The sequence below is a fragment of the Conger conger genome, chromosome 17, assembly GCF_963514075.1.
Source record: "Conger conger chromosome 17, fConCon1.1, whole genome shotgun sequence".
In the NCBI taxonomy this organism is placed as follows: Eukaryota; Metazoa; Chordata; class Actinopteri; order Anguilliformes; family Congridae; genus Conger; species Conger conger.
Window position 1 is genome coordinate 21660008 of NC_083776.1, and position 23560 is coordinate 21683567.

At 47.4% G+C, this 23560-nt stretch overlaps 1 protein-coding gene across 4 annotated transcripts in view; it reads left to right on the forward strand.

Moving 5' to 3' along the window:
• Positions 1-23560, forward strand: part of LOC133116586 (protein TANC1-like) — a 129534-nt gene that overhangs the window by 33484 nt on the left and 72490 nt on the right. For 2 of the 4 annotated variants that reach the window (XM_061226311.1, XM_061226309.1), the window contains exons 3-4: positions 11101-11175; positions 14345-14542. In XM_061226311.1, coding sequence (XP_061082295.1) covers positions 11101-11175; positions 14345-14542 — 273 coding nt within the window. The remainder of the gene's footprint in view (positions 1-11100; positions 11176-14344; positions 14543-23560) is intronic. The other 2 variants (XM_061226313.1, XM_061226312.1) reach the window with 1 other exon arrangement.

Here is a 23560-nt window from a genome sequence, read left to right on the forward strand (position 1 = left end):
CAGATCTGAAACAGTCATTCTGCTAGACAAATTACGGCCAAAGCAAATATGCTCAAGCTGGCAATTTTCAAGACGAGGCAGAATTGACTGGGATGCAGACGCAGAGCAGTGGCATCAGTTCCTGGTAAACGCAGATCTGTACAGCGGACATTACGCTGTGGATGTCGGGTCAGTGGTGACGCTGCAGGCTGAGTGCCTCTCTCTGCAGATATTCCAGGTTATGGGTGTGGGTATGATGTTTGTTATCGGTAGCGTTCTGAGGGAGCGTTACAGACTCCTCTTCTTGTGAAAGGCCTTGCGCTTAGCGTCCGGAGAGACCCGGCTGCTGCAGGAGCCCCACTCCTCTCACAGTGAACGGGAGAAAGAGGGCACTACACTGCAAAACACAGAAATAACAAGTATTTTAGTCTTATATTGAGACTTAAAATCTTATTTCTGTTACTTTATCTATTTTTGCTCAAAAAGACTAAGATATTGCCAATGCGGTAAGACGGTTTGAGTCGTTTCAAGATTTAACAAAATTTCACTTAAACATTAACTTAAAACGAGGTAATATTTTCAACTTGAGAGAAAAATCAGAATTATTACAAGACTAAAACGCTGGTGAAGACTGTCGCCGATTGCAGTGTGAATGGACCCTTTCGTACTGAAAGGCCGAATGACCTCGCGACCCAGGATGCTTTTGTGTGCGCGGAGAGGATGTGGAGACGTCCGCGGCTAGCACAGACTCCCCCAAATCCACCCCCGCCCTGTCCTCCCGTAGAGGACCTTTAACTCCACAGCCCAGTCGTCCTTCATACGTACAGTCAGAGGAGAGCCAGGAGAAACGTGGAGCCGTGCTGTCTTCAGAAGCCCTGAGCGTAGTACAGGAGCGATGAAGCCAAGCCAAAAGTACAGGCTTATGCAGGGGCGCCTCAATCTTTCATCGCTACTGGAAGGCCCCCCTCTCATCACCGTACTTCTGAATGTCACAATCATTTATAATTACAAATAAAGGCCACTTCGAAATCCAGTGCCAGTGTTGCTGCGACCAACAAAGTCCAATGGATATGGCTGGTTGCAGAGACATTTGGTTTATACTCCAGGCGAATGGAACACGTTTATACTTTCTTTGCTTAGGATGACGGCCACAGTCCGTCGGGCCTCAATAGAAGGTTCATGAATGTTCTGTGATTTCAGTTGAGCGACGCTCTTTCACTGGACTATAAACTGGCCCTAGGGGCGGCTGGTGAGGTCTGAGGTGCACCCTGAGGTTAACTGCAGCTTCACAGATCATAGCGGTTCCCATATTGAAGACGCCGGCGTTCAGTATGGCCGCTGACCGTCGGACCGGGTTGGGGTCCTCCTCCTCTACGTGTGGGATTAGGCCGTGTGAAAGGGGGGCAGTGCAGAGGGCTTTGTGCCTCAGTCACGTCCTTTTATCTCCATTCACCCGGGCTGTAGCCCGTTTCCAGTTACCACGGAGACGGTGTTATTCTCATGACCCGGCCGGGCCCTGGAGGAAGGAGCGCTTAATGATCTGTGTTAATGGCAATCAAACTGTGTCGTTAACCTCCAACCCCGGTGCCCGCTCCGCCTGATTCGCTCGGACAGGCTCTCCGAGAGGGGCGGCGCTATCGGGGTTTTCGATCCGTCGGCATCGACCCCAGGTCTTATGTGTTGGTTTTACATCGTTATGTTTTGAGATTGGCGGCTCAAACGTCAAACGTCAGCCGGCCGTCAGCCTTCCCATCAGCCCCGGTGCCCTGCTTGGCAAAGGCTGGTGGATAACTGCCGCCTATTTGAAGAGGAATGCTGCATTCTGGGAGGTCTGAAAAGTATTTAATGTCTGTGAGTCTTCACTCTACAAAGATTGAGAAGACTGAGAGACACTATGGCGCCTCAGTGCTGAGTGCAGCTCTCTGCTGCTGTCTCTGGTCAGGGTGTCCCAGGCTGAAGCGGCAGACAGGAGTGGAAGCGTGGGAGAGAAGATCAGTGTCTGTCACCGAGACGCTCCCCACGGTGATGCCCGTCAGGCTTCCTGTCACTCACACAATGCCTCCAATCCATATTCATATTAGTAACGCTGTCTCCGCCCGGCCCTCTAAAATAATCTCCCACAATAGGATTAACCACACCGCGCTCCTAAGCGTTTCAGCGCTCGGTTAGCTTTTGGTTGGCTCGCCGTTGTTTTCGTTCATTCTGATGCATAATCCGCCCACTTACCTCTGACCTCACCGAAGGGGCTTGTGTGGCTGTGTCGGCTGAAAAAGCACGCATAGGACCTAATCATTTACTGCTCATCCACTCTGGCCGTTTCCTGTCCGAGATTCAGTGCTCATGGTATTTCAATAAGCCTCTCTCGTGTCTTACCCGACTAATTGTGAAAAAAGCAATGTCTTTGAACCTGCCAAATCTGTGCAGGGGATTACTTCCGTTTCCCTGACTCAGAGCTATGAGGAGGGGGTTTTCTCCCATGGGTCTTTTAAGGTATTGGGATACAGTAATCTGTTCAGTTCATTGAAAGTCAGCAGTCTATTAATATGAATATATTGAGCAGCTGAGACTAATTAACCTAGTGACATCTCAACCTAACTTGTTACAAGATGGCTGTGCCCTTTAGTATCTGCAAAAATGACTAAATACTGGTAAATTTCTGATTTGAATGCATGGTCCAATCTTATGTCAAATTAACCATTGTCATGTTACCAAATGCTTCAAATCAGCCTTACTAGTGTTTTGTGGTCTCGGTTACCCCTAGTTTTCACTTCTTTTTTTCACAATTTTGTACTTAAATTCTTTGCCGTATTTTTATTATTTACTGTGATCATTCTATCCAACATTTGACAATATGAAGTAAATATTTGACACGTTTGGCTATATTATCTATCTAAAAAATAATAATATAACAAAACATAATGGAAATGAAATGGTGAAATACACATCTCAAATGTTTCGGTTAACACAGATGCTCCAAAGACAGTTTCCTTCAGTATTCTCTGGCAGGTCAGAGTGGTCAAGAATCTTACAGCTCACAGGGGCTGTGATATTACTAAACTCAAAGGTTTAATGTTAATCATAGCCTGTGGCCTTTCAGAAGAACCTTTAACCAGAAGAGATTCTCAAACTGAAGAACAGACCTCATCACAGCAGTCTTCTAAGGATTTTTGTGTAGGCATCTGATTAAAATTAATATCTTCGTATGGACGCCATAATTAATATTCCCCTCTGCTCTTTGGTTGTGTCACACTTTACCGCGACAGCATCTGCTCCTTGAGTGTCTGTGCGTGAGTAATGTCAGGTGAGGCCTCTCTCCTGTGGGAAGAGAGGCTGCTGAAATGGCCCTCTATGAGAAGGAAGGGAGAAGGTTGAGCTCCTTCATCTTCTGCTACATCAGCTCTCAGGGGTCGTAGGTCAGGAAAACCTGATTTATACATTGTCGTACAATCCAGACGACAGGTGTTGTATGACGAAAAATAAATATTTTCAACTTGACGCAGAGCTCTTTTTCTTATGTTGCGGACGCTCAGTGTTTATTGGGCAGCCAGATGGAACACTGAGATTCATTGTCATTGACAGGCTATGCCGGCGTCACAAATGTAAACATCAGCAGTTTGGTGTCTGGTTACTATAGCGACAACATAATTATAGAGAACATAATTCTCCCTGCAAGCCTTTGCCGAAGTATAAACGAAAACGTGTGAAACTTTCATTTCTGTCGCACACAGTCGAAAACGTCATGGAACAAAGTATAAATCAGGCTTTAAAGTGCACAGATGAGGTTCTGAAACAGGACCGCCTGCGTTTGGCTGGATTGTACCCCCAGTGTTCACCCGCCAGTTTGTTCAGATTAGTAGTTATATGGAGCGAGTGGTGAAGTGGTCAAGGTCCCATTTTCAATATGTCTCAGCTAAGACTTGGTGTAACAGGTTTGTCTTTGTGGAAGTCCTCATGGGAAATAATCTATAGCTCTTTACAGATGAGAGGAATCCAGTTATCGGGGGTCTTTATGGATCGTTTTTTCATTTGAGTCAGGTTAAATGTTCAAAACAAATCAAACAACAAATACCTAGAAGGGAAATCTTAGTGAGGGTAATATAATTGTGCGGAGTTATCATGTTGGCTGCAGGCCATTTCATTGTTTATGGCTGTTTGTATTGATCACCAGCTGTAATAGCACTCTTTTATTTACACTATGTCTATCTGAATGGCTGTTTCTGATTTGTGTTCGATTATTTGCTGATGTAGCTCTGTTTGATTTGTGACTGCAACCCCTGTTCTTTTGGATGAAAATGTAATAATACAGGCTTTGAAAAGTGTCCTAGTGTATGACATGGGGTTTGATTACGGGCCCGTCTTTGCTGAATAAGGGGTTTGTCACTAGCGTTTGATTACTCATCCCTGTTGACATAACTGTGTTTGATGTGGGATCAGTCACCCAGGGACCGCGCAATACGGGCGGTATTGTGACTGTTGCCATGACACCAGCTGGTGGGTAAGAGTGTTGGAGGGGCTTGTGGAAAGGTGGAGAGCTGGAGACAAAGAAGTGAAAGTGCTGAATATATACTGCAGTGCACACTCACATTCTGCTGTGGATCAGCTGGGCTGAGTCAGAACCGCCGTTCATCCGGAGAGGTTCTGCCGCTTTTCGGACCGCTCCTTCCTCTCTCTCTCTTTGTCTCCCCGGCCTGTGAATTAACCCCCGGCGCCTTTGTGCTGCTGTCACCCCGGTCTCGGAAGTACACAGGAAAACTTCATTGGCACTCAGTCTAGCGGGAGGAATTCCCACTGCAAGAATGTCCAAGGGTCTCGCTGCTTTGTGTACTGACAAAAAGGCTCTGCATTCATTATAGCTGCTAGAGCCTTTCATCAAAAGTCCTGGCCTGTTCATATTTACTGGTGAGAAGCTAATGCAGGTTTGAATTGAGCTAGCCAGTACGCACACACAGACACACTCACACACACAGACACGCACACACATACACAGACACACACACACACACACACACACACACACACACTCGGTAAATTAGTAGTGTGTAACATACACATACATTTTATGCTCATGTGATATGTTTATGATTTATTACATATTTAAGCCGCACTCTTTCACTGCTCTTCCAAACATGCCAAATGTTTACTGTAAGATTGAATACACGTATACAGTGCACATATGTAAATTCGTTCATTCACTCATTATCCTAACCCGCTTATCCTGAACAGGGTCGCAGGGGGGCTGGAGCCTATCCCAGCATGCATTGGGCGAAAGGCAGGAATACACCCTGGACAGGTCGCCAGTCCAACGCAGGGCACACACACCATTCACTCACACACTCATATACCTATGGGCAATTTAGACTCTCCAATCAGCCTAACATGCATGTCTTTGGACTGTGGGAGGAAACCGGAGTACGTGGAGAACATGCAAACTCCGCACAGAGAGGCCCTAGCCGACAGGGATTCGAACCCAGGACCTCCTTGCCGTGAGGCGGCAGTGCTACCCACTGCACCATCCGTGCCGCCTACATATGTAAATACACAGATAAAATGCATGCACATGCCGGTCTTTGTGTACATGTATACTCCGACAATAAGCTGTGGGGGTATTAAAACTCAGAACACAGCAGCGAGAGAGCAGAGGTGGATATTTAAGAAAAGTCACGGGAGTCCAGTTGCCGCTCATGTAAATGAATGAGTCTGCACAAGGCGCGGATGGCTCTCGCCCTCTCCCTCTGAGGCAGGCCTATCGAGTGACACGGTTTGAATGCTAAACATCTCTTTGTGTGGCAGGAGCACATCCTCAGTCAAGGTTGAGGCTCCTTTGTTGTGTTGTGAATGCAGCCCGAGAGCCTCGTCTTTCTGTAGCGACACAGATCGCATCCTAGATTTATTCAGCCGTCAGACGCTCAAAGAATCTTCCCTTTCTGAATTATTCAGCCCGAGAAGCAGAGAGGACCAAAACGCTCGGAAACGTAATCGATTTCGATGAAATGGTGGGGCAGGTGGCTTCAGCTTGGTTTCTCTTTATGCATAATTTTGTTATTTATGACGTACGAATTCCAGGTCAATCTTGCGACTTGAGATCAGTTAGAAGTGACTTTTCAGTACAAAGCGGTTCCTTCTTTAATTAGCGTGTTTGAATCTCACTCCCGCCACATGAAAGGTCATTAGAGCAGCGTGAGTTTCCTTTGCGGGAAAGGGCAGGTGAAATCCCACATCGCCCGAGCTGGAGAATTATCAGAATTCCTGCTTGAAACTGTCCTTTTATCTGTCACCGTTTGAAACGCATCGATCGAAAATAAAATATTTTTTCCCCCCATCGTTCTCTTTGCTGAAACGAAGCTCCCCTCTGTTGGAATCGGACCTCAGACGGGGCCAAACAACCTCACAGTTGAATAATAGATTTTATTAAATATTTAATCGTGATTTAAAATATCATCGCGCTTGATTAAGGCAGGCCGCGTCCTCTATGAGAAGCCACTTCCTGACGCGTTTTAAGATGGAAAAGGACTGTGTTCAGGACTGTAATCATTTCTACATCTCTCGCTGCAGCGCAGTATAAATAGAAAGGGCTGGTTCCTGTGGCCGCGGAAGGCTCTAGAAGGGTTGGCCTGGTTCTCGGCTGAGCCTTCCGGGCAGAAAGTGAAGTAACCACGAGGGGGTCGCAGTTCCCCTCTCTGCGCTCCGTGCAGGTCTGGGTCAGACCGGCAGAACCCTGGCTGTGAGGCGCGAGGCATCCAGCCCGCTTTTACCACCCCCCTTTTTTGTGGTGCCTCTCTCTCCCAAAACCGTCACCCCCGAATGTCAGCGTCGCCCACGGCCCCCTCCTCCTCCTCTTCCTCCTCCTCCTCTGGAGCGCCTCGCTCTTACGAGCGGTGAAAATGTTTTCCTCTTTACAGTGGCTTTCAGTGTCTGAAACACTTCACAGCGCTTCAAGTTTTCCAGTCAAAAGACATTCCGCAACAATGGCCGACATTGTCGCCGTACGCGATCAAGCACTGGGAATGTCAGAACGCCCTGCTGCCATGACACGTAGGAAATGCCATCGGTCGGGAACACAAAGAGTAAATTCATCATCCCCATCTGAAATTACATGTTAGACAGACTTCATACACACTCACTCTTACCCAGCGTTTTCCAAGTGAGATACTCTTGGCCTTTCAGAAGAGAATGTTCCGGAAGCCTGGGGGCAGTGCTGCTGGGTTCTGTGAAAACGGCTGAGGTAGCACGTAAGCCTTGTTTGCTGTGTGTGAAAGGACCTGTCGCCTTTCTCTCTCTTCTTTCAGCAGTGGCTTGTCGGTCCCCTCTTTATTTTCACACATTCCTGTCTTGCGGGCGTTAGGCGAGCGTGCTCGGCGTGGGCAGTGCGGGGCCAAAGCAGCAGTGGCCCCTGGCCCCCGAGGGGCCCCGTGGCAAACAGCAGACTGATTAAAGTGAAGAGCCGGCCGGGTCTCTCGCCTCTCTCATATGACCTGACCTCCTGGTTCCTCAGTCCTCATCTTCCACAATCCACACACTGATTAAATAAAGAACTGGACTGGAGTGAGGACATTCTCAAGAGAGACAAAAGCAGGAGATGTTTTCCACCAAGCCTCCAGATTAATTGGAACCGTTTTTAATTTCATATCCAGATGTTGATGAAGAGTCTCTAGTGCAATCCTGCAGTCTTGCATCTAGAACTCGCATGCTGAATTTGACCCTACGATATCTCATTGATGGCTGACTTCTAGAGAGAGTGCTCTTCTGTACTTCTGCAGATAGCTCACCTAGTCTGGGTCATGCGGTCTGACTTGTTAATTCAGTCATACTGAATGCAGGTGACTGGCCATGATTTAGTCATTCAGTGTCAGCAGCTAGCAATGCATGCCAGGACAATGCTGTTGGTTAGACACTATATAAGTATCCAATTTGAGTGGATCACATCTGATACACCACACATCTTACCTTGGTTATATTTTGGCAATAGCCTTTTTTTCCGCCCAACTTCAAATAGGTTGTGTTGTGACAGAAACATTCCTCAAAGCATGGTCTATTTCCCAGCTGTTGGTTGACCAGTTTCTATGCATTGGGTGTTTTGTTTGCAAATCTTGAATTAAAGCCTTTCTAACATTTGGTATTCCACTCTGATTAGAGTACATATGGACTGGAACTCATATGTCATGTGCAACAGAAAGATGTAGAAATGAATATGTGCCGGTCGGTGGAGGTTTTTGCAGAGTCAGTCTGAATGCATTACCTCATGTTCCAGGAGTCCTCTTTGATGCTCATGCTAAGTGCGTGCGGGGTGGAAAAACAGAAGATTATTCTTAGACTCTGGCAAAGTCTACTGCTTTCACTGCAGTTCTATTGGCTGAAATAAAACTGCCGTTTGCGATAGCCACTGTAATAAGACATCTGGATTGGAGCCTCATGACCCAGTAGAGGAGCAGTGGAGATCCAGCTGGAAACGGTGTTACGGAAATGTGTTCCCATTTAATGGATTCCTCTCCTTTCAAGTTGGCCAACTGAAACGAAAGCCATTCTGTGGGAGGAGAGTAATGATAGGTGACCGTTCCAGATGCGGAATAAACATTCTCTGTTTTCGGCCCTGTTTTAATGTTGGTAGCGGAGCGTCTAAAAGTGGATTTTGCTGGGCTGGACTTGCCTCTTCCTGACCGCAGGAGGCCTGGGCTGGTGTTTGAGGAGCACTGGAGAGCGTCTGGAAACCAGTGGAGGTGTCACTGTGCCAGGGCCCAACGGTGCTCTCCTCACTGTGGAGACCGGTAGATGTTCCTCAGTTACACAGAGAAAGGCTTTGTTTCTCCCTGAGAGAGGGCGGGAGTGTGAGCGAGTGATTGAGGGAGAGGGTGCAAGAGAGATAGTGGCAGAGGGTGAAAGAGAGAGGGTGTCAGGGAAATGGAGAGTGAAAACATGAGAGAGAGAGAGAGAGAGAGAGAGAGAGAGCGATAGAGACAGATAGAGGGGGTTAGTGGGAAAGGGTCAGAGAGAGATACAGTAAAAAGGGAGATGGTGAGAGGGAGAGAGAGACTTTCTGTTTTTCATTACTCTGTCCAGCCCCCGCCTGATTGGCCTAGAGAGTCGACCTGTAATAGCCTCACTGTGAATGCTGCCAATTGGGGATGGGTTCTAATCCAAGGAGCCGCATTACAGCACGTGACATACTCCAACCCCACTGAATCAAATTAGCATTAGCACACACTCAACATGTATCAATCACTAGCAGAATGATAAATAGTGTGAGTGCGAGTGTGCGTCTGTATCCGTGTGTGCGTGTGTGTGCGTGCGTCTATGTGTATGTGTCTGTGTGTTTAAATAGATTCCAGTGTGTGTGTGTGTGTGTGTGTGTGTGTGTGTGTGTGTGGCTGGATTGCGGGTGGTGAGGAAAGTGAAAAGTGGGTCATAAATGGGAATTAAAGCGCATCTTCGATGGTGGGGCCTTCGGGATTTAGATTGAATTTCAGTGGCACCATTTTACTTTTTCTTCATTGAGGTTTTTCCTCTGTTTTCCCTGGTCACTCTCTCTGCTTTGTGCCTGCCTGCAGCGCCTGCCTGCAGCGCCTGCCTGCTTCTCCCATTAGCGGCCACGGGCGCGGTGTGGCACGGAGGTTACAGGGCAGGGCGCCTCCCCCGGATCTCTGAGGGAAAGGCACACCGCGGCGTCCGCACGGGCAGGGAGAGGAGAGGAGAGAGGAGAGAGTAGAGAGGAGGGGAGGGGAGAGAAGAGGGGAGAGTGGAGAGTGGAGAGGAGGGGAGAGGAGAGGGGAGGGGAGGGGAGGGGAGAGAACGGCCCTCAGCCCCCCCACCTGGGTCAGGCTCCTGCCTCAGCAGCAGTGGTCCTCTACCACAGCAGATTACTTTACTCTCACACTCCAGCTGCAGTCCTGCCTATTCTCATTTTAATAGCCTGGCTTAAACCGGATCTGGAAAATAAGAAATGCCATGCCATTCCTGGCGTACGGTACAATACCATTCATCGTTCATTAATCGGGTGCCTTTTTCGTGGGATCTAGGAGGGATTAAATCGAAAATCGTTGCTGAAACAGTTTTTCCTTCTCTGAATCTGCTTACCTTTGCTGCTCTGCTTGAAGCGTTGCTGATATTTTGGCATGTTTTTTGCTCAATGGAAGCATAATGCAATGCACAATAGCATTATAGAACAGTAATTCAGTGAGAACAGGGTAACCAAATATGAAAAATAACAAAAAGAGCTTTATCTGAACGGTCTGCTCTGAGGAGGGGGGTTCAAATGAAAACCAGCCAGAGATTCCACAGTTTATCTCAATTTCCCATCTTGGTGAAGATTTTTTTCCAGTAGGAATAGACTCCACTGGGCCCCCATGTTTGTTTATTGTGTGCAAAGATTTGCAAGAGCTTTTTTCCCACAGGTTACCTACAGTACTGTGAAACTCAGATATGTGCTGTCACTGATAACATGAGTGTGTCATGCAGCAGATTTTAAGGGCAGTTTATCACCTGTGGCTGAAAGATCTCCAGCCCCCCCCACCCCAAACTTTAGTTTTTCTACACATTTATCCCTTCCGGGTATTCGCAGTAAAACAACAAATATGCGGTTTATTTTAGGTTTCTGTGATTAGATTCCTTATATTTATTCAAATATTGTATAATTAAATGTGAAGGTTATGGGAAAAGCCACTCTGAGTGTGAGAGTGCATAATCGCGCAGGGGGAGATGTGTTTACCTGAGCTCTGTGGTGCAGGGGGAGATGTGTTTACCTGAGCTCTAAAGTGCAGGGGGAGATGTGCTTACCTGAGCTCTGTGGTGCAGGGGGAGATGTGCTCATCTGAGCTCTGTGGTGCAGGGGGAGATGTGCTTACCTGAGCTCTGTGGTGCAGGGGGAGATGTGCTTACCTGAGCTCTGTGGTGCAGGGGGAGATGTGCTCACCTGAGCTCTGTGGTGCAGGGGGAGATGTGTTTATCTGAGCTCTGTGGTGCAGGGGAAGATGTGCTTACCTGAGCTCTGTGGTGCAGGGGAAGATGTGCTTACCTGAGCTCTGAGGTGCAGGGGGAGATGTGCTCACCTGAGCTCTGTGGTGCAGGGGAAGATGTGTTTACCTGAGCTCCGAGGTACGTGGTTTGATGAGTCTGCCCTCTCTCCCTCAGACGGCCGATGGATGGACCCACAGCGAGAGGGCCTGGCCTTCAGCGGTCCGTCTGGAATGCAGAGGACCAGGCTAGGTGAGGCCCTGACCGCATCTGTTTTCTGCCCTTCAGAGTTCAGTTTACGGTTGGTTTTAAGGAATGTAAGCAGTCAGGCAGAAATCAAAATAACAGATCGCTATCGCCTGTTGAACAAAGATCTGGGAAACTGGATTATTTTGCGGGGTGGTGATGCATTTTTTCCTGTTTAAATTAAGAAGTTCATGTTGTTGTGAAAAATGTCAGAATGCTTCGCATTAACACGGCGTGCATGCCTTTCACAAGGGAGTCCTTTGTTATTTTTCATGAGAAAATATGCAAAAAAAGGTCTGAGGCTGCTATAGAATACTATTTCCCTTGTGGATAGGCTTGGGAACATGTAAACATTCCCCTAGTAAATCTCAGGAAGATTGAAACATCCGTGCCTATGGGGACAGGTCTATAGTAGATGTTTCCCATTTTCCCAATAGGAACAGTGATGTTACACACACACACACACACACACACACACACACACACACACACACACACACACACACACACATACACATTATTGCAGGGTGTTGAATGCTGATATCATAGATACTTTGTATATAGTGTGTACAAGCGGTAACATGCAACACTGCTAACTCTGCCATGACTGTAATTTTGTGCTTTAGAAATGACATCAGTACGGCACGCAAAGCACCAGCAGAGAGCTTGTAACTGGCCCTCCACCACAATAATGCACATCAAGGAAGTAAAGCTGTATAGCTCGGTTGATAGACGGACGTGAAATGGGATGCCATCACACCCTGTAGTTCGTTGAATGAATCTTCTCATGTTTCCATTGTGTCCCAACGGACCGATTAATGCTCATAGCATTATGTCATTAGTCTTCTTTCTTTTTCCCTTTTTAAAATCAGAGACATGTGCGAACACTGGCATTGGCTCTCAGAGCACAATTGTTTGCAGCTGGGGTCGTGTTGATAAATGAGTGCTGGAATTGTTGTTGCGTTTTTAATTTGGGAAGAAAACTACAGGAGAATTAAAACAGAACACTGCCAGCCGTTCCACTTATGGTTAGTTACTGTCCTTAAACTTCTCCAGCAGAAGGAAAGTGGTCCCAAAAAAAGTTCTGATGTCATTTAAATCACGGCCAGTTATTATACAGTATACCAGACCCTGCGTAGGGATTTTTATATAGTCACATGAGAGAACCTGAGTACAGTGAATCAGACCCATTCCAAATTACATCCTGCCCTATTGTGTAGCCAAAAACCATGGCTATCTCTGAAGCCAACACGCTAGCTGCCATGTTTTGTCTGTGGTAGAAGATTGGACTGTAATCAGTGAGTGTAAGGTGAAACCTAGTCAAGATGTCATTTTTTTGCAATTTACATGGTTTTCTTTTTCATTCGGAGCTTTCCATAACAGCCACTGCTGTGCATGGTGCATGAAGGTGTTCCTCCACCCCATCCCGAAACGGCTAGTGTGGGTCCAGCCAAGCAGTAACACCCCTGCTTCTACTGATCAAGGTCCTTAGCAAGGACTCCAGTGCTTGATTAGTAGAATGAAGTGTGCATCTGCTTGGTTGGAGCGAAATCCTACGCACACACCAGCCCTTTCTGGATGAGACTGCAGACCCCTGGTGTAAACCATCATCTGTTTAAGGTTGCCATTGTACATATTGTCATGTAATTGCTTTGTTTTTAATGACTTTAATATGCAAATAATCCCTATTTCCAAAATGCATTTCCGATTATTATGAGAGGAAAACCTACTAAACGTCTAAGTTAAGTATAATTGAGAAAAATTAAAGGTCCTTGTTTTAGTTTATGAGCTTTTTATGAAATTTATGAATGTGTACCCTGAAGAAGCGTAATATTGTGTTAAATTATGATTTATATCGATAAATGGTGCTTTTAACGATGGATACAGTTAAGTTGTGGAACTTGCAGTACTGTGCGTGTGCGTGTGTGTGTGTACATGTGAGTGTGAGCGTGTGTGTGGTTGTGTGTGTGTGCCTGTGTGTACATGTGTGTTTTACTGTGGGAAAGGAGTTGAGCACCATGGTCAATGACATGGCCTTTATCTGCGATGTTTGCTGTTCACAGGAGATTTGGTCAGTGTGAGTTCATTTTGTAAATAGTAAGAGGGGAAAAGGCACTGTCTCTGACCTTGGATAAAATCTGATAGCAGTTGTTTCTCTTCTGCCACACACTGACCTTTCCTGGCTGCTGGTTTGTTTTCAGGGACTTTTTCAGCACATTCAAGGTGTTTCCAAATGTGTCTGTCTGATTTATCGTTGGCCTATAGCCAAAGTCGTGCTTCGCAAAGCACCGCTGTCCTAGTGGATGATGAAAGTTAAGAGAAACTGCACAGATAGGCACTCTTTGCTGTCTTTTTGTGTGTTTAAACATTCAGGGGGCCATGATGTCAGGTGTGATGTCATCAGGATGAGAATTGAGGGGTTCTCGTTCTCATCCTGAAAGAGTAAGTGTGGGTGCAGGCTTTTGCACCTGATTCTACTAATCAACCACTAGAGGCTTTGCCTTCACGATTCGCTTTGTCACAAACTTACAGACTTTTACAGAGCATCCGTTAAACACAGGCTGCTGGCTCTCCATTTCAAAACAACACAATCACACACCCCCTCAATTGAGGGCCTAAATGTTCCCACCTTCCCGCTATTTGACCACCAGCACTTTCTGTAGTTCCCTCCTACAGGATGGTGACCTCTTTGTTAAAGAGGATACCTTGTGTTTTACTGCTTGGTTGGAACAAAAGCCTGTACCCACACCAGCCCTTTCTGAATGAAGACCCATCCCTGCCAAGCACTATAACTATAAACATAACCATAACCATAACAATGTGAGCATCCACACTGTTGAACGATAACATTCTGTAAATAGCCTCTCGGCTATGTCACCTGCCAAATTAGATGACATTGCCCGGTCACGCCCTGTAAATTCAGATGGATTTTGATTGGCTGTTCAAGTTTTATCTGTTCATACCGCTGGAAATAATCACTCTGAAAGTGATTCCAAAAATATTGTTTGTCGCTGTTGTTGTCTTCAGTTAGAACAATTGGAAAACATATTTATAGCTAGCGTCATAGTTATTATACTTTGTGTGGGCGGGCTACACTAGTGTCTAGCGTGCCCCAGTGCTATGGCTGATGTAGTCAGGTGGGTGCGGGTGTAACAGTCACTCTCTGCCTCTCCAGGTGGGGAGCTGTATCAGCAGAGGTGCCTGACCGGAGGGGCCCCACAGCACGACCCGGGCAGCGGGCCCCACCCCTACGGCCCAGAGGACATATTCCGGCTCAGCCTGGCCAAGGGCGTGTCCATGTCCCTGCCCTCCTCCCCCCTGCTGCCCCGCCAGGCCTACATGATGCCGTCCCGCGCCAGCAAGAGATCCCCCGGTACTGTCTCTCTCCTCTATCTATATTTATCTCTCTCTCTTTCCTCTCTCTCTCACTCTGTTTCTGTCTCTCACTCACTCACTCACTCTCTCTCTGTATCTGTCTCTAGTTAAGTTTCCATCCAAATGTCGAGCGAATTTCCATCGATTGGCCAAGCATGAAAATATATTTAACGCATTGAAAACACACTTCTCTCTTAGCACACTTCTAGCAGAGCAGACATAGTTTAGAGTGATGCACTTTGAGATCTATGAAAGATGATTTAGGAATTTAGTCCATCAACTTTCATGACATGATCAGATGAAAAAAAAATATATAAATTGTTCTTTTTTTCCGCTCTTTTTCTAATTACAATGGCATTACATATTTACAATATGTAATGCCCCTCAGCCCTCAGCCGTGAGGGCTGTCACCCCTCAGCCGTGATAGTTTTACACCAGAGCAGTGCTATGTCACGTGCTGTCGCACGGTTACCTTTGGGAAGGCTTAGCAGCGGCGTTCCAGAACTGTCCACTCGTGACATCAGCGCGTGAGGTCACGGGGCGGTGCGCTCGTTTGTTTTACTCTCGCCTCTCTGTTTGATCAGCTTCTGTCCGCGACCCCGCGGCCCGGCGGTACGGACCGAGGCCGGCCCCCGTGTTTGCACTGGGGGTGACACGCTCAGAGACGCGTCTACATCTGGCTCTGGGGCTCTCGGTTTCCTCCCCCGCCATGCGTTAGGAACAGGGCTGGCGGCAGCTGTGCCGTCTTCAAAGTGCGGGGGACTGCTGTATCTGGGCGTGCCTCGGGGGCCAGCCTTTGTTTTCAGAAAACTTTGCGGTGAGGAATGAGCTAAAGCTAATAACGTAGCTGCCCAGGCCTGGTCTCATAGTCACATCTGGGGTGGGCCCGCTGCACTGTCTGTAGCTGATGTGTGCTCTAGTGATTGGCCATTCACAATATTACATCACTAAGTATGGTAAGAAATAAAGGAATTCAAAAACTTCCCGATTGTTTTTCTTTGGAGCGGTCGGGGAGGTTTGCCATAATTCACATTCACTCAGGTTGTTGCTTTCTGTTCGTACACATTTCTATACAGGTTTCTATAGATGGTTCTATGCAAGTTTCTATACTTATTTCTATACATGCCACACTTGTCAATGTTAACATCCGGACAGACATGTGCTGTCATGCCGGTGACGAGGCAGAGTCTTTCAAAGAGTGAGCTGAATGTTGATTCATTTCAGGCGGAGCATAATTAACCTGCTTCTCAAAGCTCTGCATTGTAGCCGTCTGCACCATCAAAAGGTTTGTGCTACCAAAAGAACTTTTGTCTATCAGCTGGAAGATGAAACGGACTTGATTATGCACGTCGGGCATGACTGAACACGGTATGAGCGTGCGTGAATGCACTGCCTCTCACTCAGCTGAAGAAAATCTTTTCTTTATTAACGCGCCGTGTGAGGAATCGGAGTCGGGAAGGTAAAGAACGTGCTGGAAGAACGGTGGGGGGAGGAAAGGCCAGTCCTGTTAGAGCTGAAACAGGGTCAAGGGGGGTAAAGAACAGCGTCCACCATGCAGTGCACCTCTCGTAAAGACGTTAGAGGTAAACAGGAAGTGGGGGAGGAGGGGCAGAGGCTGAGGAGGTCAGTTTGTGAAAGGGTGGGGGGTGTTAGGTGGTGGAAGCAATAGGCTGTTCCCTATCAGAGAGAGGCGCTTAAACTGGCAGGGGGAGGGGGGGGTCTCATAACGATGACAAAGGAAATGTTCCGTCTAACAAAGAGGAGGGAACTGCAGAGATGTGTACTGGTGGTCAAATAGCGGGATGGTGGGAACATTTAGGCCCTCCATTGTGGGGCCATATCATTTTGTTGTTTTGAAGTAGAGAGCCAACAGCCTGTGTTTAACAGATGCTCAGTAAAAGTCTGTAAATTCCCGACAAAACATATCATGTGTGCAGCTGTATGACACACCCATAGCTCTGACCGTCTGGGACAGAGAAACTTGCGCTAGAGAGCAGCCATAATGCCTCATCCCTCTCCTGACCACAGCTAGCGACGAGCACTAACACCTCTACCCCTTCCTGACCACAGCTAGTGACCAGCGCTAACACCTCTACCCCTTCCTGACCACAGCTAGTGACCAGCGCTAACACCTCTACCCCTTCCTGACCACCGCTAACGAGCAGCGCTAACACCTCTACCCTTCCTGACCACAGCTAGCCACCAGCACTAACACCTCTACCCCTTCCTGACCACCGCTAACGAGCAGCGCTAACACCTCTACCCCTTCCTGACCACAGCTAACGAGCAGCGCTAACACCTCTACCCCTTCCTGACCACCGCTAACGAGCAGCGCTAACACCTCTACCCCTTCCTGAGCGATGGGAATCTGTGCAGCGTTGCGGTAATCACCAGAAAGGCCGAGCTGATTGAACGAGCAGTGGGAGGAGCGATGGTTCGGAGAGGCGTGAGCTTGCGAAGGTCACGGGCTGTTTGATTCGCCGGCCAGAAGGCGTCCTCCACATGCGACGTAGGGCTCACGATGACTCCACTGCGACCTCCTCTGGCGGTCAGACACTCACTGCAGCACCTGCAGTCCTGTGTCGTAGCAACGCCCACAACACTCCCCCTGCCTGGAGATCTGCCAGTGTCTCCCATGGGGACTCCTTCGCATCAGAGTGCTTCGAGGAGCTCCGCTCTCTTCAGAAATATGGACATTTGGATCCCTGTCACACACCCCTCTGCCTCCAGGGGGGAGTCAAGCAGCAGCGGCGGGCTAGCAGGGGGTGTGTGGGGGGGGGAGAGTGCTCCCTGGGTATTTACTTTCGAATCTTGATTTGTAAGTCACCTCCTACAAATAAGGCTCTTATAAGTGACAAAGTCATGCGAGTCAGCGCAGCTCCCGATTGGCTGCAGCACTTACCATTCACACTGTGCCTCTGGGAAGCATAAAACAGCCAGTCATATCACATTTACGGCTCCCATAGCCAGCTCATCATTTTAATCTGCCCATCTGCAGTTTCAGGGTCCACGGCGGCCATTTTGTGTGGAGGTCATTAACGCCTGTGCATTAATTGTCACAGTTGGCTAATTATTTGCCTGATTGAAGGTTGTCTTTTTTTTTTTTTTTTCTAGTGGGTGCCTTGACAGAATTTTACAAATGCCTCGCCGGAGGACTGTGAAAATTGTGGTGTTTTCTTTTCCGTTATTTTTCTTTCTGTCCGTACTCCTGGCGTGTCTCCCCATGGCCTTGGCCCGTTCAGGCAATTTATTATCCCCATTTATTTTCTTTCTCTCACAACTCGGAACAGCCATTGTGTTTCAAGGGCCCGTACCATTGCTTTAACATCCTTCGTTTGTTCCAGGACAATTCTGTTCCGAAGCGTGTGCTGCCAACCGTTACTAGCGTAGTGTGTTCTTCATGTAGGAGGAGCACACCTCCTGTCCCCTTGCCCCTACCTCCCATGAGGAAAAGGAAATACACAAAGCCTGCTCTGATTGCAGCTGACCAAACCTCCGAACCCCAGAACCTCAGTGACATATAAAGTTTGCATTTTCAGGAATGTGCATTGAGGAACAATGGCTTGGGAATCAGGCTTCCAGTTCAGAAGAAGATCACAAGAATCCTGTATTAGCGCCACTCTTATCGCAAGCCGTCCCTTTGTATCTTTTACTAATGGGAAGCCCTCAGTTCACCCAGAGGTCAGGGGAGGCACTGGTGAGTGATGATGTAGATCTCTGCTTGCTGGCTGGCTGGCTGGCTGGCTCTCACACTCTGAGGCAGGGCAGGAGACATAGGGGCCCATTCCTCCACTTTGTCAGGATGATGGGTGGGATCCTCACCCAGAGGTCTGTGAGCACCATGGGTTCATAGGTTGCTGCTGGAATGTATTTATTTACTTATTCTTGATTGACATTGCCTTCTAAGGCAAGGAAATGCGTTCTCTGCATTTAACCCACCCTACTTGCTTGGGCAGCCACAGTGCAGCGCCCGGGGACCAACTCCTGTTCCTTGGTCAATATAGACTCTCTAGTGAACCTAACCTGCATATCTTTGGACTACGCAGACACAGACACAGGGAGAACATTCAAACTCCACACAGAACTGTGGACCTTCTTGCTGTGAGGCAACGGTGCTACCCACTGTACCACCGTGCTGCTCATGGTGGGCCAGTAGGGGCCGATCTTCCCTCAGGTCGAATAAAACCCCAATACCCCAGTGCACTGTGCTTTTGGAGACACTGTCTTTCGGATGAGTTGTTAAATCAAGGTCCTGACTCGATATGTTCATTAAAGATCCTATGACACTGCTAGGAGTGGGTGGCTTCCCAGTGTCCTGCCTAAATTCCATATCTGGCGCTTACAACCTGCCAACTTATCATCCCCTGACTTAATTGGCAAAATGATGCAGCTGATGTGTGGTGAGGTAGGCATTCTGTCGCAAAATGGCTGCCGTGCATCACCCTGGTGGGTGCTACCCATCGATGGTGGTTGAGGTGAGTTTCCTCATAACTGTAAAGCGCTTTGAGTATGGGAAAGCGCTATATAAATGCATGGAATAATGTGAAATTTAGCTCGGTCTCTTCTACACAGTCTTGCTATGGCGTGATGAACATTAGCAGTAACCCAACCCAGTGCTAATGATGCATTCTATTTGGCAAATATGTTCTGGTACATTAGGAGAAAATTTGCATATGATTGGGATATCTGAGCAGTGCATTAAGACAGATAAATTAGGACTCACCAGGGGCGTATTGATGTGCGGAGCTCTGCAGGGTTTTCTGAATGGCAAAGCTCAACAAGTAGCAGGGTTGCAGCCAGAAGGGTACAGGTTGGATACAGTTCGCAATAACAGGACTAGATGGATGTTGTTAAAATAAAACTCTCGCAAAACTACCATGGCCTCGATAAAATACTGATGGGTTTGCCATGGCCATGTACATTTTAATTTGCACACACTTACCATTATCTGACATACATGTAGGAGAGGAGACATGTCACATGATTTCCTCCATGTGATGTCAGCTGCCACTTGCGGTCGCACTGCTGTTTGTGAGTCGGGCTCACACAGACAGGAGTCAGAGGAAGACTCTTCATATGCAGCTACCTGATCAGCCAGCAGGGGTCACTGCTTGAGCCATTGGCATGTCATGGATTTAAACCCAGCTGTGCCACCTGGCACCCCCATGGATGATGGGAAACTGTACACACAGCGACACACAAGCACACACGTGCATACACACACGCACACACAGACAGATGCACACACACACACACACACACACACACACGCACATATGCAACAAATGCATCGCACTCACACCCATGCGCTCACACAGTCAGCTCTCATCCCCCAAAATAGGAATTGCCCTTAGCCTCTCTAACACTGCTTTGACGTGGGTGTATTCAGCAGAAGCAGTGCCCAGTGGGGAATGTGAGAGATGTATGGCTCCTGCAGAGAGGGAGATTATGTGTAGGGTGGGGAGTGTGTGAGAGAAGTATCGCTCCTGTAGAGAGCGAGATTATGGCCTCCAGCAAATGGACCTGATTTCCGTGAGGGACATGAGCTATCATTAACTCAAATGGTCCCTGCTCCACTTTTCAACCGTCTCATATTCAGCAGGAGATATTTTTCATATTTTATTTCTTTTGTTTAGCAACCCATTTAAAAAACGTGTCAGGTTCAGAAACGTATTAACAACCAACAGGCACCGGAGACGTGGGGTTGATAGGACGGTCCTCATTACCCTGGGACAGGAGGGCGGGAGTATCGGACATGACCATGAAACATTCATGAAGCATTAAGACCAATTTGCAATTCCTCCACATCCTTCAGCATCCCAACCCCACCGCTAAAGGAAGAAAAATGTTGACTATGAATAAAATGAATAGAATATTGAGTTACTTACCATTACCATACATGTAGCGTACACATCATATATGCATCTCATTCTCCCGCAAGCATTAAACTGCTAGAAATGGCAGTGCTTGTACATTTGGGATTCTGACGTAGTGGGATTCTTGTATTAGGGGTCTGGGTTTCGCGCCTTTGAGTCCAGCGCAGGGTTAATTTGGCTGGGTGGTGAGGGCCCGCGGTGGCAGCGTGGGCAGAGAAGCCTTTTCTTGGATAATAGAGCCGTGCCCACAGAGAGGACAGAAAAGCTCTGTTTGACTCCGCTCGCAGCGGATGTGAAAACGTGTCATACAGTACATGGCAGACGGACAGAAAGCGGAGAAGTCCGTCTGAAGGAGCGCTCTGACTCATCGCCCGCTTTTCAAACGGCCCCCGTTCGTCGCCTTGGCCCCCCGACGGCCGGGCTGCCCCCCCCCGCTGTTCTGGCGGACATTTTATTTTCCGCTCACGGCTTTCATCGAGCCGATCTGAATTTCAGCTCAATTTGAAATGAAATTTGTTCCGCCCGGTTCCGCCATTTTAGCAGCGAAGGCTCTGAAATAGCTGCATAATTGAAAGCTTAAGTGTGCGTTAATCGTCAAGTGCAGCTCATTCTGGTTAATTGTACACAAATGTTCGTGCTCTGATAATGTGACATCATGGGTGAGCCGGATGGAGATTTTCATTGAGGTAAACCCTAAACATGACCGAAAAAAACAGCGTTTGCAATGAGTGTGACATCTTTCTGTCAGAAACTGATTGTGAATGTGTGTAATTGGAGGGGTGTTGGTAGCTGTAGTTATTGTGTGTGTGAGCAGCAATTGGAAACTGACAGAATGGAGCGGTAATCCCACGATGCCACTCTCCTGTGCGTGTGGGAACCTTTACTTCGTCCTTAAACCTGATTAGGTGTGACTTCTGCCTTCTATTTGAAGAGCTTGCGCTACTTTGCTCTTGTTCGTTTAACAATTTAATGCTCATTATAGTAAATTTTGTTCCTGTTTGTTTAACCTGGTTTAATGCTGACAGTTTGTCAGTCTGGACTGCATTTCTCGTGCTGGCTCTGTGTTTCTCCCCTCTGGGGAAATGCTTCTTTTGATCCCTGATCTTTGCGCTGATGTTTGCTTTGTAAAGCACTCTGGATTAGTGCGTCTCTTAAATGGCAGTAGAGAAAGGAAGGAGTGAATCCCTCAGATGTAGTGTGTGATTTACACAGGCCAGGACACGGATACACCCAGACTCTTCCTCCCGGCCACAGTCTGGTGCCGGTCAACTGACATAACCGAGGTGAGGAAGATCAGTTTGTAGAGCAAAATCATTCGTGCCCTAACTTGAAGCGCGTTCGTATCAGTGTGAAAAAGGCGGACGCTGGAATACGCTCCGGAGCTGGAACACACCGAGGCTTTGTGCGATTTGGCCCCTTGCAGACTCTGTGAAAGCCGAATGTTGCCATGTTATTTGTTCTGCTCTTAAACCTGGCCTACTTGTTCAATAGCAAATAACCACAGAGTCAACAGGAGCTCTGTGTCATATGCTGCACTTTCATTACCTCACGCATAAAGGTTCTCAGGGCTAGCTCAACACCCTCGCAGAGATCACTTTGTCAGGGTTTATGATCGCGGTGTGGGCATCGTGCCGCACCCAAGCCCCGGTCCTGATGGCGTGTTTGCTGGAAAGTGCATAACCTGTAAGAGGTGTGGCAGCTTTGATAAAGGGCCGTGTTGGATATCTGGTCTGGAGGAGGTACCTTTTCCCGCCTGCAGGTGGCGCTGTGAACATCAGTCATCTTTCAGAAGCGCTTTTTCAGGGCTACATCTCGTTCACTGTTATGGCTGCTGGACAAAAAAAAACATATTCAACATAATTTTTAGAGTTTATAAAAAGGAGTTCATGAAAATTCTCATTTTTTTCGTGTTTGGCACTGTTTATTCACTATAGAGTAGAATAGAAACTCGAAATTAGCCTTTGGCTTCACAAAAATAATACAGTGAAATTTCTCGACAGATGGACAGGCATGGTAAAAACACCAGGAGCATTCAACAGAGTGCATATTTTTCATTTTTCATCCATCCTGTCGATGATAAAATAAATGTTTATGCAAGCCATCCTCCCCAAAAAAAGGCTTTTTCCCTGTGATATAAAAAACCCCAAATATATTTAACCCGTATCTTAAACGCTGGCCTCACTGCCTTAAGGTAGCAGTAATTAGTTGATTCTGTGTTAATTGGCTGTGGCCTGACTGTGTCATTGCTCTGTGACAAGTGTGACAGCATACAGAGTTTACCATTCCAGTTGTGAACGTGTGAGGCAGGACCTGCTTTATACTACAAAGCTGGTGTCCACAGTTTAGCCAACCCAGCAACAGGATTCTAGATGTCAGAGCCACATGGGTGAATTCCGCCCAATCAGATGTACAGGTAGCACTCTATAGACCCTTCTCATTGGTCCATCCTTCTTAAAGGTGACACCTCTGCAGCATCCACTGTTACTTAGTTTGCTTATTTCTTACATATATGTGTGTGTGTGTGTGTATGTGTGTGTGTGCCTGTCCTGTATCTTGGAACAAGATGTTAAAGTTACTCATTCACTTGCACATGTCCTGTTGCAAAAAATAAAGAAATAAGTAACGCATTGTATGTATATGTGTGCATGTGCACATGTGTGCAAGCTAATTGCGAAGTTTTCTTGAGACTGAATTGTTGCCGGATATTATCCCGTCTTTGCATTTCATACGGAGGGACCATAGATGGCAGCATAAATCTAGCTGTTGCTGAAAGCAGGCCGTGTTAATGTGGCTTAACATGGAGGCTGAAGAATATCAGCTCTGTCATATCAGTGTTTGGTCACAGACATGGAGCTTCTGTGTTTATCACGCACACTCAGGGGCTGGTGTTGCAGGTGAATCAGTTGTGTATGTGGAAATGAGAGATAAGAACAGACAGTATTTACCACTTAATCTCAGTGTTATGGCTAAGGTTACTCATGTAGTCTTTTGATTGCAGTGCAATGGAGAAGCACAGAACTGGGTTAGGTCATTGTGAGGGACTCGTGTTTGTTAAAATGTAAGGTTTGTTGTTGCTGCAGTGTGGCCTAGCTGTTCAGAAACATGACGGAAAGGTTATGGGGTCGAATCCCCAGCGGGCC